General features: G+C 33.0%; 1 protein-coding gene across 3 annotated transcripts; it reads right to left on the bottom strand.

Moving 5' to 3' along the window:
- Positions 1 to 1,502: 1,502 nt before the first annotated feature.
- LOC126976276 (uncharacterized protein C19orf47) lies at positions 1,503 to 9,811 on the bottom strand. 3 transcript variants are annotated; one of them, XM_050824542.1, is made up of 6 exons: positions 9,494 to 9,811; positions 9,194 to 9,365; positions 7,403 to 7,524; positions 6,557 to 6,668; positions 5,213 to 5,295; positions 1,503 to 4,236 (listed from the first exon to the last, which is right to left on the bottom strand). In XM_050824542.1, exons 1-6 carry the CDS (start codon positions 9,510 to 9,512, stop codon positions 3,719 to 3,721), a joined length of 1,026 nt encoding a protein of 341 aa, XP_050680499.1. In that variant the 5' UTR covers positions 9,513 to 9,811; the 3' UTR covers positions 1,503 to 3,718. The 3 variants fall into 3 exon arrangements, with proteins under 3 accessions (XP_050680499.1, XP_050680500.1, XP_050680501.1); XM_050824543.1 differs by having other exon boundaries at positions 6,557 to 6,665; XM_050824544.1 differs by having other exon boundaries at positions 9,560 to 9,811.
- Between the last annotated feature and the right edge of the window lie 4,600 nt (positions 9,812 to 14,411).

Below are 14,411 nucleotides of genomic sequence, written 5' to 3'. Positions count from 1 at the left end.
CGCGGGAGGCTCTCTTCCTCACGTATGCGGCTTCTACATTACTCGGTTACCGTCAGTCATCAGGTATTCACGGTGAGGGTTACTATATCCTCGCAGTAGTCCTGGCGGACATGTACATCAAGGTGCATGACGTCCCCTACTGAGGCTCCAAGGCGGGTGGGGCACTGACGAGGATGAATCTTAATAAATCTCTACCCGGCAAACGTTGTTTTGCCATATAAAGTATAATTCACGCGATAGTTTTATAAGTAATAAAATATTGCCTATATTATAGCCTGTACATCATTTTGTTCTATTGTCAATAGTTTTTGCAGCGCACGCAAAAATAGGTTTTCGATTTTACACCTTGTGTTACAAAATAGCAATTTTATTACGGATCCCTAATTTTGAAAAAGAAAACATAGCCTATAGCCTTCCTCGATAAATGGACTACTCAACACTGAAAGAATCATTCAAATCGGACCAGTAGTACCAGAGATTAACGCGTTCAAACAAACAAACAAACACTGCAGCTTTATAATATTAGTATAGATATATAAGTATAGATATGAATGTTCGTTTTCGAGTCATTAGTTTCAGGTTCATCTTTTTTTTATGGAATAGGAGGACAAACGAGCGTACGGTTCACCTGTTGTTAAGTGATCACCACCGCCCACAATCTCTTGCAACACCGGAGGAATCACAGGAGCGTTGCCGGCCTCTAAGGAAGGCGTACGCGCTTTTTTTTAAGGTACCCATGCCGTATCGTCCCGGAAACACCGCGCAAGGAAGTTCATTCCACAGCTTTGTAGTACGTGGAAGAAAGCTCCTTGAAAACCGCACTGTGGAGGACCGCCACACATCCAGATGGTGGGGATGATATCCTAATTTGTGGCGTGTTTTGCGAAGGTGGGATTCGGCGGCAGGAATCAGGTTAAACAGCTCTTCGGGACACTCCCCGTGATAAATGCGGTAGAAGACACACAATGAAGCGACTTCTCTACGCAACGCCAAGTGATCCAGCCGTTCACAGAGCACTGGGTCCCCGACAATTCGACCTGCTCTATTTACTCTAATAATAATAAGAATGTAAGTAAGTAATACTTAAAAAAAATCATATAACACAAGTACAACAGGGTTGAACTCGCCATACCTAATGTATCATTGGACCTCGTAACTTTAAGCGGGATAGCTTCGCCTAGTAACAAAACAACCCGAGTGGGTAGACGTCGTTGATAATTACAGTAAGTAAGCTGTTTATAATATTAAGTTTTATTTTGTTTAGGGCTTGGCACCGACTTAAATCCTATCAATAAATAGCACATACAAATAATTGTATTTTGTTAACATTAAAGGCATTAAATAGGTCTGCAGAAGAGAAGTATTAAATTAAATATTTGCTAAGTTATTTTATACAAGTTTTTGAAGTCGGTTTTTTTTCGTAGTTTTTTTTTTGTTATTTCGAGATTTCAAACAACAAAACAATTGTAAACAAATGAACACTTGATGAATAAAACTGTAAATTATGCAAAACTTATTTATTCTATGTTATTTACAAATAGTATTTTTAATATTATGTCTCACATCATTATTTTAATATACAAACATACAGTTGTAATCATTTACAGAAATATTTTGTAAAAGGGAAAATATTTCGGATCGTCGACAACTAACGGCAGAATATGTTACATGAGAAAAATATAAATGGCTTGTATTTTTCAATGAGATACCTTCCTATAAACTTATAAAGGGCAATATGTTATGTTTTTAAAGTGATAACCCTCTCTTCTAGGATTAATAGACAAATAAAATTTCAAAAACAAAATTTGACAATAATTTGAAAAACAAATATTGGGGTTGAGCAGGTTATCAACTGTAAAGTGGATCCTGTAGATGAAGCCACAACCTGAGAGTTGAACAAAGCAAACATAATTTTATAGCGAGGTAGCGGTACTCGAACGGTTGGCTCAGTTGGTTAGAGCACCGGCACGGAACGCCGGAGGTCGTGAGTTCGAATCCCGCATTTTTCATAAAATTTTGTTTTTCAAATTTTATTTGTGTTATAAAGGGCAGTCTGTAATTTTAAATCACATCCAATTACAAGTGGAGTCGTCACATACTATATAAAGTAAATAATTAAATGTAAAAAAAAATCGATTGCATTTTTATAAAAATATTCAAATTGGCGTATTGCTCTGTAATATAGGATTGGGAAGAGCAATGAATGTTACATTTAAACTATGATCATTTTGTTCAGTGGTTGCAGTACACATACTTACATACATACATACTCACTCGATAAACAATAGTAATAATTAAGAAAATCAGTTTTTTTTAACTCAAGTTACTTCGTTTATGCTACAAATAGCACATCATACATAATGTAAAATGCAATATAAACAATATAAAGACAAAACCTATTACAATCAAAATTTAAAAAGCCAATTAAACATTATGTTAGCACACACTTAACAAAAGACAACTTATGCTAAAAACTATAACAAGTAATCACATTCATTCCTGAAATATTTCAATTCGATCCAAAAATAAACAACAAAACAAAGCAAAAAAATCCCCTAAATCAATAAAAAAAAAAAAAGAAAAAACAAAATTTGATTGTCATAAAAGTATTTTTAATTTTCGAACGCACGTAAATCGCCGGACGATAGTCATGACGTCATGTGGCCATGTAAACAATGGAAAATATCACTAAGTCCCCCAATTATCATGCATAAATATACACATAATGGCACTGTGACGTCACAGCTACCGCGGTGGCTACAGTGAACTTCGCTAGTAATTTGGCTTTATCAATTTTTGATGTAGAATACCATTTTAGCTCTGTGTTTTATTTTTTGACTTCTTATCTCTATAAATCTAAACTAAAAACGTTATGGATCCTCACTAAAGGTATTATCAAACATAAATGCGAACCGAAGCGGAGACATAAAACAACAAAGTAGGCACGTCAAAGAACAAAGTAGGCACGTCAAACAACAAAGTAGGCACGTTAAACAACAAAGTAGGCACATCAAACATCAAAGTAGACACGTCAAACAACAATGTAGGCACAGCAAAAGCGAAGCGTTGCGGGACGACACTCGTGTCAAACTTTTGTAAATAAACACAATGCCGAGCTATTGGCTTTGGTTTGTTCTGTAGTGACACGCCTTTCGGTTCGCCACGAATTCGGTTTGCTTTCGCTTTTCTATGTGACTAGATTCAAACGATACTATACATAACAAAATGAAAACGCTTCGCCACGCTTTCGGTTCGCTGTCTGTTTGACAATAGTTTACATGTTAATTAATAACAATTTTTATATCTCCAAGCAGATGCTGATTAGAATACAATTAAGTAAATTTGAATTTTATGTGCAACTCTTGACTCAAGGTAGTCATTAAATCCACGATTTATATTATACAGGTGAATTTAATATTTAGAAATTATTTTATGGAGTATTTAAATAAGTATATTGTCAGATTCATAGAAGCATTGCAATAATAATAATCACAAAATTTTTATAACGGTATTTCATATACATTGCACCCCACAAATTAATGAAAAAATTTATCAAAATCTTGTGCAAAAAACAAAAGGAAATACCAGTTTAAATCACAGCACTATTTTCATTTTCGTCCCAAGTCATTTTATAATGAGAAATACTGACAGAAGAGCACTTTAATGAACAAAACAGTTCCATTCTATGATACAAAGATAAGTGTTTGGTAACAACTTCTCATATACCTAATCTTTTAAAAATATTTTTGGTTATTACAACATTTGGTTGATCTTTTTTCACACCAAGCCTTCCCTTCACAGTCATCTCTGGCATAGCCAACCTTCTTTCTGGTTTATTAAAAAACGTGTTAACCTTTTCAACAACATTTGAAATAGCTTCAATTTCCTTGTACTCCACTTTGTTAGAAAACTTAACAGACTTAGCTTTAGGCAAAGCAAGTTTATCTTTAACACTCATTGGTGCTTCGTCAGCCCTCATGGTTCCAACATTAACTTTCCTAATATTGTTGTTGCTTGTAACTGTGAAACCTCTTTTAACAACCGGAGGGCTTTTGAGGATACCTTCATACTTGAGAGCGTCCTTGGGAACGGGGATCACCACATCTGTTTTTTCTTTAACCCCGAGCCTGGTAAATATTGGCTTAGCGGACTCTTTCTGTACAACATTCTCTACTTTTGGTACAACTTTGGCCTCTGTTCCGAGACGCGCAAACACAGTTTTCGTGATTGGTGGCCCTGTAACAAAAACATGTATTTTTTGAAGTGGAAACTGCTATAGCCGCGTTGGACTTTTTTGGTAATGGAAAAATCTTATTAGTTCGCGTCACCGAAATGCTCATGACTGGCGCAAGCGATAAATAAATAATAATAAAAAAGAATTATTGTTAGACACTTTATGGATGGTTAAAATCTTGTGAGTTCGCGTCACCGACATGCTTATCGCAGTATATCTGTAGCTATACAGCTGACGTATTGTGAAACATTATTTATATCTTATAAGTGAAATTTAATTGATTTAGTGAAAACTTCAATGTGTCTATACTATGCATTGTTGAAATAATTTCAAATTTTAATACTAAAAGTTCTAAGTTTTCATTTCTATCGGCAGTCTCTACAATTGCCATTTTTTTTATAAAAGAGGCGGGCAAATAGGCGGGAGGCTGACGTGATGGAGAGTGGTGAGGCCCATGGACATCTGCAACACCAGGAGTCAAGAGTGTGTTCCCGGCCAGGTGAGAGTATGCTCTATTCCTGAAGGTAAACAGCAGCCGGTAATTGACTCCACAAAGTGGCTGTGCGGGGCAAGAATTTTTTGCAAAACGCGCGGTTACAGAATACCAGTAACTATTCATCTTCTTCGTCGGATTACTCTTGACAGAGCAGTCGTGGTCGCGTCGAACGACGAACAATTCTACGCCAGTTATCCCTGGCTGTTGCTTCTCTATTTGAAATTTACTTTAATATTTTAATTACCTATCTTATCTAAACAATAATATGTTAATTTATTGAAGTAGGCGTTACTTTGCGGAAATCCATAATTATTATACAAATGATTTAAGTTTTCTTTAGTGTTAATTCCGCCAATATTTGTCTTTAAACAATTCGACACGTGTTTCGCCTGTACACGAGGCATCCTCAGGACGTTTTGTTTCGCCAAAATCATTTGTATGACTTGATGCATTGAATTTGTACACTTAATACTATGTATTACCTTCTTTAGGTTTAACAGACTGCTGTGACGGTAGACTAAATCTTATAAGTCTTGACTTCTTTAAACTGCTGTCTGTTTCAGTTCTGTAAAAACAAGCATTATTAAATAGGTAACAAACATTTTTAAACCTCCATTTAATATGTTATGTATATAATGGAATATTTGAACATGATTAATTTGTCCATTTCAACTTTCAGGTTGTGGCTTCATACATACATACAAAATTCATGCATATGCATACAAAATTTATCAATATACGTCAATCGAACGGTTGGCTCAGTTTGAAGAGTGCTCGCAAGGAACGCGAGAGGTCGCGGGTTCGAGTCTCGCACCGTTCATAAATTTTATTTATGTAATTAATCTCAGAAATGAGGCTTATCACTTTAGAAACTTTAAAATTGTTGCATTACCTCTAGGATACACATAAATATTTTTAAATTGCCGGCTTAATAGTGATTTTCATTATTAAAACACTAGAAATAAGGGATTGCTTGTAACTAATTCTAGTAGGCTTCATAAGATACATAATAGCTTTAAGGGTAACACTTTTATAATAAAGTCCCAGCCACTGTTCAAGCATTATCATTTTTTCTTGACATTATTTGACAATAACTATCTATAGGTAAATAAATTTAAATGTTTTATAAAAAAATTGCTCTGTCGTAAATCCTATTACTCCACAGCTGAATATCTAAGTGATCGGACAGCCTGGGACTAGATTATGATTATTTAAAAAATATCTTCTCTCTCAGAGCGCCATTTGTTTCCAAAGCGGTAGTAACATCTAGTATATTGATATAAAAAAAATAAACTACGTTTAAAAAAACCGACTTCAAAAACTGAAAAGTATCAAATAACTAAAAATTTAATTTAATACACCTCTTATGCAAACCTTTACCTTTAATATTAATAAAATACTATTATTTATATGTGCTACCTATTGATAGGTTTTAAGTCATTGCCAAGCCAAATGTAATAAAGGTACCTACACTCGCCACGCGTGAGCGGGATAGCTTCGTCTAGAAATAAATAACCCTATATAATAAAATAATAATAATAAAAAAAATTAAATTAGACGAAAATTTTCATATAAATGTACATAAAATGATATCTACTGGGCCAAACTATGTAAAATTTTTATGGGACGAAATGGCATCTATTTCGCATCAAACAAAAGAAGAATTAAGTCATAAATCTCAGAGTAATTGGTGTACATACATAAAAAAAAATACCGATGGATTTGATAACCTCCTCCTTTTGGAAGTCGGTTAAAAAGAATTCTAAAGGAATCAATTTTGAGAAAATAAATGCCTTTTATGCCTTTTATCATATTTCAATACGTACGTTATATCTTCGTTAGATCTTCTCTTCAGCACTTTCATGTGTTGCACCCCGGGTACTGGCGTAGTGTCTTGTGCCGTGTTTCGTGTGTAGTGTTCTAAAATGCGCGATGCTGCTGCAATATTACAATAAGGGCCTGATTAAATTAATGACAATTTATGAGTGTAAATACTCTTGAGTGTCTGCATTGTGTCGAGTTCTATTTTGGGACTTTTTATTAAGAATAAATAAAATAAAATAAAAAAGCCTTTTATTCCCATACTAAATTACATAATTAACTTAAGCTAAATTTAAAAATTAAATCAAACTTAAGCTTAATATTATAAAAATTTAAAAAGAGAATAGTTTTATGTCAGTATTTTTTTTTTCTATTTCTTAATAATAAATGTTTAATTAGTAGTATGGGGCCCTCTTTGGGTGAAGGCCTCCTCCATTTTTTTCCACACTATTCTAAATCTATAAATATGATCAATTCACTAGACAAAGAAAGTTTAAAAATTGGATTAAAAATGAATTTCAATAAAACCAAACCGCATTCGGTTGATCCATCCCCAAACTGTGGTTAATACCACAGAAAATATAAGAAAGAATTAAGAAAGTCATTTATTTTTTGGAGTAAGGCCTCTTTTGCCCTACATCATTTATGTTATAGTAACATAATTATTAATATAACAATTATACTTGGAGTACATTCCTCTGGTATTTCATCATAAGCATTCCAACAATTTCCCAAAGATTTTTTGTTAATCTCCCAGTTGATTGCAATTAAATGTGTAGTTGACAAATAATATGAAATCATACAAAACTAAAATATTCATAAAGTTTACCACGATAATAAAAAATTCTTACGTGAAGATGGTTGGGCAACAGTGGAGCGCCCAGTCACAGCCGCAACAGGCACCTTTGAGGTAACACTGGTTGTACTCAGCACCTTATCTCTTGCTGTATTCTCATGGACTCTCTTTGCATGCCTGAATTTAAATATAAAGCCATATTTTCAGTTATCTGTACTTAAAATACATATAGTTGTCTTAGTATTGACAGGTCAGAAAAAGATGTTTTTGTATATAGTATAAACATCTAATATACACTGTAATACTATTTTTACTGGCTGGAAAATGGAAAAAATAAGTCAAATTGTGTCAAATTTAAAAAAAAAAACAATACATTAATATTTTTATTACATAAAAGAAAAATACAACACTAGCCATGAAGAAAAATTTAATTGAAAAATTTACCTATTTTTTTTATTACATAGTTATTTTTTAATAACTTTTAGACAAAATTTTACTTGAACACTTATTCAGTCTGTCAGCTAGGGTTCTCTCACCTAATATAACCAATATGTGGTGTATTGGCCCTTTAAACACATAACAATGGCATTGAACAGAACACAATAGAAGCTAGCAAAACATTATCTAATATAATGCACTCTTTTACTTATTCTTCTAAAGTCTGTCCCTCGGTTGGAGTAGCAGTATAGATTTCATCCACCTTATATTAATTAATTAATTAGTTATAACTGCCTCTCCATCACCTTTGTATTTAAAGGGGAATCATTTGCCATTCTAGAGTCCATTCTATTTATTATGTTGCACAGTCTGAACAGCACCATAATACTGACAGACTCTTAAATTACAAGCAATTCTCTCAAATCAATTCTGCTCCCAACATTCCCAAATTGTCTCTTACAAATTGAGCACTGCTCTGAAACCCGTGATGTAGGATGGTTCGACCAATATTAGGGAAATATCAGCCCAATGCAAAACTCAATTTTATGTTTTATCACACTCAGCAATATTTTCTGTAGTCTATATGTCTGAAGTCTGAGCAAGCACACTCTTTAGATCTCAGCCTTAAACTTCCAAAGGTAAATTTTATAGTGACATTCGAACCATAATCCCTCAAAAGCCATGGTTCTCAAAATTCAAGCCTACCACTAAATCTGTAATCTGAAGTATTTGCCCCTTGCAGCTTCACCATAAGCACTCCTGATAAAACCTACAATTAGAGATCAATCTCTCTGTGACTGTGGACTAGATGTGGGAAATGTGGCCCATTTATTTTTTATTTGTAATTTAATACATTCTTCTTAATACAATTTTATACTCCATTTGAATGTCTTGTTTAGTTTTTACTCCATTTGTAAATATTTCATGTAAATAATTAGGAAAGATATGATTAAACTAAAAGTAAAATTATGTAATTTTCTAGTGTAGCAACACTAGAAATTGAATAATCATAGTAAACAGCATGTGTACTTGTTTCAGAATTTAAAAGAATGAAACTGTTATTTAATCATACACTGAGAATTATTACATATAAGCTTCAATTATTAAATTGTGCTGGTGTTTGGTAGATGGCTAAGGAAGAGTGAAATTCAAAGTTACCGTCTAAACACAGCAAGTTGGAAATTTTTCACAAAATTGCCTCATGTTACTGGCCAATACCCATATAGACTATAATCTCTCACTAAGTATTGACACTAAGCACACACAAACTAACAAATGTTGGTCGCAATAATGAATGGGCACTTAAAGGGCATTTAATCAGATGTAATAGAGCTATTGCCATTCCCTACTTTTACCCAATTTAAAGTGGTAATTTACAATAACTTGCTACTTAATATTTGAGAGTTACCGTAAAATAGCAATGATATCGCCCATTCTTATGATTCCCATATCTCTGAGGTATTCTTTATTTAGATCAAGCAGCATATCATTCTGTATTCTGTTTTCAGTAAAGGTAAGTGCATATGTTGCTGCTACTTCTGAAGGAATTCCAGCAGCCGTGAAGAAATTCACCCACAGACCTAAAATACAAATAACAATTTAAAAATAAACATGTATCTAATACACACATTCTAAAAATATGCAGCAAATTTGCGTGTGCCTAATATTAAATTGCCTGTAGACATTGAAACTATTTACAATTATTTACCTGTGATGTTTGAATCCATTTGGGAGGTCTAGACTTAATTTAACGTAATAGAAGATTTAAATATACCTAGATGAGTTTAAAACGAAGGTCTATGCTATGCTTTATGAACTTTCCATCGGTACAATACTTTATCATAGAGCCCATAGGTATAAGTCGCTGTGTACAGCTCACAGAACACTTTAATTCTTCAGCTGCAGTGAACTCACTCAGCAGGCCAGCAGCTAAGAATATTTTAAGTTTTTAACGCATTACACTTTACAGCAAAACAGTACCTACTTCTTAATTTTATAACAGCCTAGCGAGCACAGAACAATAATACTTTTTTTTTTTTCTTCTTTTGGCAATAGCGTTTACTTTTTGCCAATAACGTAAATTAAAAGATTGGGAAACTAAGTTAAAAAAGGATACGGAACACGGGAAAGGATCAGATAAGTAGAAAGAGGATTGAAACGGATATTAAAAATTTCATAAATATACATATATACTTGCTACTTACACAACATTACAAATATTTAAACATTAATATGATTCTGAAGAATGAAAGATGACAATATTTTATAAAATTTACATGGATACATAATTAGACAGGATATACAGGTAGGAAAAGGAACATTAAGAGATATTAGATCATTCAGGAATGAGGAGCGGTCGTATAGAGAACATGAAAAGAAAATGTGATCTAGATCACATTTATCGGATTCACATTCACACATGTCAGTAGATACAATGCCTAATCTGTTAAGATGAACAGGAGTGCAAACATGACCCAAACGCATTCTTATGATAGAAGAACATACTAACTTATTGCATTTGGCACGGAAAAACCATGGTTTAAATGAAATAAGTGGCTGAAGGTTAAAATATTTCCTGCCTTTTGATTGACCAGTTTCAGTCCAAAGTCTATTCCAACAATCCTGAAGGTGAACTATAGGAACAGCACCTAGATCCTGGCAAAAAACTTTATAAGGGAAAATGTCGCCATCGACCACGGCTTCATTAGCTAGTTGGTCTGCTTTTATATTACCAGGAATGTCGCTATGGCTGGGGATCCATACAAACAACACAGAAAGACCAAAGTGATTGCATTTATTTAATAGATTTCTTAATTCTATGACAACAGAAGAAATGTTTTTTGATTTAAATGGGAACCTATTGAGAGACTGTAAGGCACTTTTTGAATCAGAGAAAATTATTGTTTTTGGAAGTTTAAATAGGATAATATATTCAATAGCCTTAAAAATACCATAACATTCCCCAGTAAACACCGATGTTTCCGGAGGTAGTTTAATTTTCTGTGATATTTTAAATTGAGCGTGATAGACACCTACACCAACGGGATCCGAGGAGGAATGTTTAGACGCGTCTGTGTAAATATGATGGTAATCAACCCAAACAGTATTTTTAAGAAGATTAAACGAAAAATTTGTACTAATATCGTGCTTATTTAAATCTGAGTTAAAATTAATTTCTGGAAGCAACATTAATCCTTCAAAGCTAGTACTGAAAAGAGGATAATTAATGGATCGATGAATAGGAGCTTTTATGTTGATAAATTTCTTAAAACTATTGATTAGACAAGGTGGTTTTTTATTTGACCAATATGCAGATGAATCTATATGATGAGAAAGTTTCTGAAGTTTGTTATAAAGAGAGTGGTTAAGAAAATGAAAAGATCGGAATATAAATTTGTCTGCTAAATATTGACGACGTAGATGTAGTGGAGGATCACCACATTCTACTTGAAGAGCATTGATAGGACTTGACCGCATAGCACCAGAAACTACTCGTAAAGCTTTGGCCTGTATGAGATCTAGTTTTTTAAATGTCTTAACACTACCAGGCTCCAGCAAGAATGTACCATAATCTAATATACTTCTTATAAGAGCATTATATAACAATTTCATGCAAAAAGGGTGCGCACCCCACCAAACACCTGACAGACATCTTAAAATATTAAGAGTACGCTCACATTTAGCATTTAGGTAATCACAATGTGGGATACCAGTTAGTTTCGAATCTAAGACAATTCCCAAAAACTTAACATTATCTTTAACTGGAATCTGATAACCCTCATAAAATATAGAAATAGGAGGAGAAGTTCTTGATCTCGTGAATAAAACTATTGTACTTTTTTCAGGTGAACAATAATACTTGCTAACGAGACTTAAGAGTGAAGACCAAAGAGTAATATAAGTATAGGGAACTGAAGACTCTGAATAAAGCGGTTCACACTTCACATTCAATAAATTGTATGAAACATGCACGGTCAATAATAGATTGACAGATGACGGCTATAATCTTATAAAAAACGGAGATATCCGAAATTCTCTACGTTCTAAGCAACTGTTCGCTTTCACACTTAGCCGGATTATACTTCGACGCCATATGGTAATTACCAAAATAATTACTATTTCAAACATAGACCAAGTATAGCTACTAGACTAATAGATAACTTCCGTCTCACTCACACGAGAAAAAGAGAAACTTATGTAAAGAAATGAGATAGAGTGATTAGATTTTTTGTTTCGCCATGCGTGCTTGTTTTTTCAAGGTCAGCACACCCGGTGTGTTAACAAACTTGACAGTGCTGCACAGAAAACTTGTGAAACATGTGAAATATCCACTATTTATTCAACATCAGATCAATAATAATCATCAGACAATCTTAAGTAGAATCGAAGGAAATATGGTGCGATGTTGCGTTTTACGATGTAAAAGTGATAGTGAAAGAGCTCTTGTGTAATATGATGTACCTACATATATAGGATATTATCTGTCTCATGTTGGCCACGCCAACCGATGTCTAGTTACTATATTTGGTCTATTATTTCAAACCTATATCAAATCTTACTGCACGTTTCATATTACACAAAATTTTAATTTTTGCACAAGCAGTCCCGTGTCTTAATACGTAGTATTTACATTATTTTTGTTTTAAAATGAAATATTTAAGGCAATGACATTCTTTAAATATGGACCATAGATGTCAATAATGGTTGAAATTATATATTAGTTAATAGTTATCGGATAAAAAATATATCGATATTTTTATTGGTAGAAAATATTAGTTAATACTATTAATTGTAAGTTACTACTTTTGGTTAATAGTTGATGTTGAATATTTTATATTAGTTAAAACATAACTGATAAAAATATCGCTATTTTATTGGTTGAAATATTACTTATTATTATTTGTCAACTACAAGATTTGGTTATTGGTTGAAGTTAATGTTTATGAACTTGAATATTTTATCATATTGTAGCATATAATATAAATGTAATTAGATAAAGTTTAATAATTTTTTCTTCATAAGTACTTGAACACTTTTTAAGATACATACAAATCGTAAACGATTACCTTCCCTATAAAACAACGACTTGAAAACTAAAATTAACAATAGATAGTGACTTACTACCTAATCACACTATAGTTATTTGTTTAAAATATCACTTCACTTTGTTTCGAATAAAAATATCGCATACAGCAAATCACTAATAGCAGTATAGTTATTTGTTTAAAATATCAAGTCATTTTGTTTCGAATATAAATATCGCATAAAGCAAATCATCAATTCAAACACTATAATGAGTACATTAAGGACGCCAATAGAATGAAGCTAACGTAATGAATAGGTATATTTCAGTCCGGTAGCATAATATTATATGAACGTACGAAAATGTTGCTTAACATATTACAGGTTAAATTTCAAAGCATTCAAATTGTTAATTCGGAACCCATGCAATAGGTAGACAAACGAGTTTATATTTGTTGAACAATAATAAGAAATAAGTGCAATTCTATCATTAAAACTCATTATTTTTCAGATAACATCTATTTTTGGACAATGCCGCGTGATTACCAAACTAGTCGAAAAAAATATATAAAAAATATGACGATTCTGTAATAGAAATGGCACTACACGAGTACAATAGCTCTAACCTTTCCTTTAAAGATGTTTCACGGAAATACGATATACCGAAATCAGTCCTGCATCGACACAACACCCGTGTCATGAAAAAACAAGAAGGCCAAACTGCCAAGGCTAAAGAAGAGTACTCAGTGGAGTACGTAAATATATATTCAGATGTGGTTCAGAATGGTGATATCCTTAGAACCCATTGATTTTAGATTGCTGATAAAAGGATACTTTGATAAAATGGGAAAATACTTTGATCAAAAGGTTCAAAAATAATTTGCCAGGTCCTGATTTTATGTCATGTTTTCTTAAAAGGCATAAAAATACAATTAGCAAAAGACTCAGTCAAAATATAAAGAGAGCAAGAGCAGCCTTTTAGGTGATAACCTGGCCTCTCATTTATCAATTGATTTAATTAGAGAATGCCATGAAAGTGGCATCAAATTCATTTTTTTTACCTGCAAATTCAACTCACCTGACACAACCACAAGACGTGGCCTTTTTTAGGCCTTTAAAAAGTGCGTGGAGGGACTTACTTCTTAACTGGAAAAAGACGGATGGCAGAACACCAGCCACAATCCCAAAAACAATATTCCCTTCAGTATTGAAAAAACTCTTAATTAATATAGAAAGCAATGTTTCCAAAAATATATTAGCTGGATTTGACAAATGTGGTATATTTCCAATGCATAAACAAAAAGTACTGAACAGAGGGTTTTAAAGAGGTTATTGACGCGACCGTCCTATCCATGCTAAAAGAAATGAGGTATGGTACAGCACACACAAAAGATGCAACAAAAAAAAAAGAAACTCAATAAAGTTGCTGGACGGAGCGTAGAAAATAAAGAGGATGAAGAAAGTGACGAAAATAATTTACAAGTAACAACCTAAAATAAAAGTGGATCAGAAAAAAATACCGTTTATTATCACAAAATGTCTGACTGTAATCTAAACAATAAAGCTGTTCCTAGGAAACAAAATAGTGAAAGAAGAGAAAACAC

The sequence above is a fragment of the Leptidea sinapis genome, chromosome 40 (genome assembly GCF_905404315.1).
Source record: "Leptidea sinapis chromosome 40, ilLepSina1.1, whole genome shotgun sequence".
NCBI lineage: Eukaryota > Metazoa > Arthropoda > Insecta > Lepidoptera > Pieridae > Leptidea > Leptidea sinapis.
The sequence above is the reverse complement of the archived record's forward strand: the minus strand, read 5'-3'. Positions and strand labels throughout refer to the sequence as shown.

Coding starts and splice junctions, on each gene's coding strand:
- LOC126976276 (XM_050824542.1), bottom strand. Junction 6,669..7,402: donor TGTTGCCCAACCATCTTCAC/GTAAGAATTTTT, acceptor GTAATATTGCAG/CAGCATCGCGCATTTTAGAA. Junction 5,296..6,556: donor AGATCTAACGAAGATATAAC/GTACGTATTGAA, acceptor TTGTTTTTACAG/AACTGAAACAGACAGCAGTT.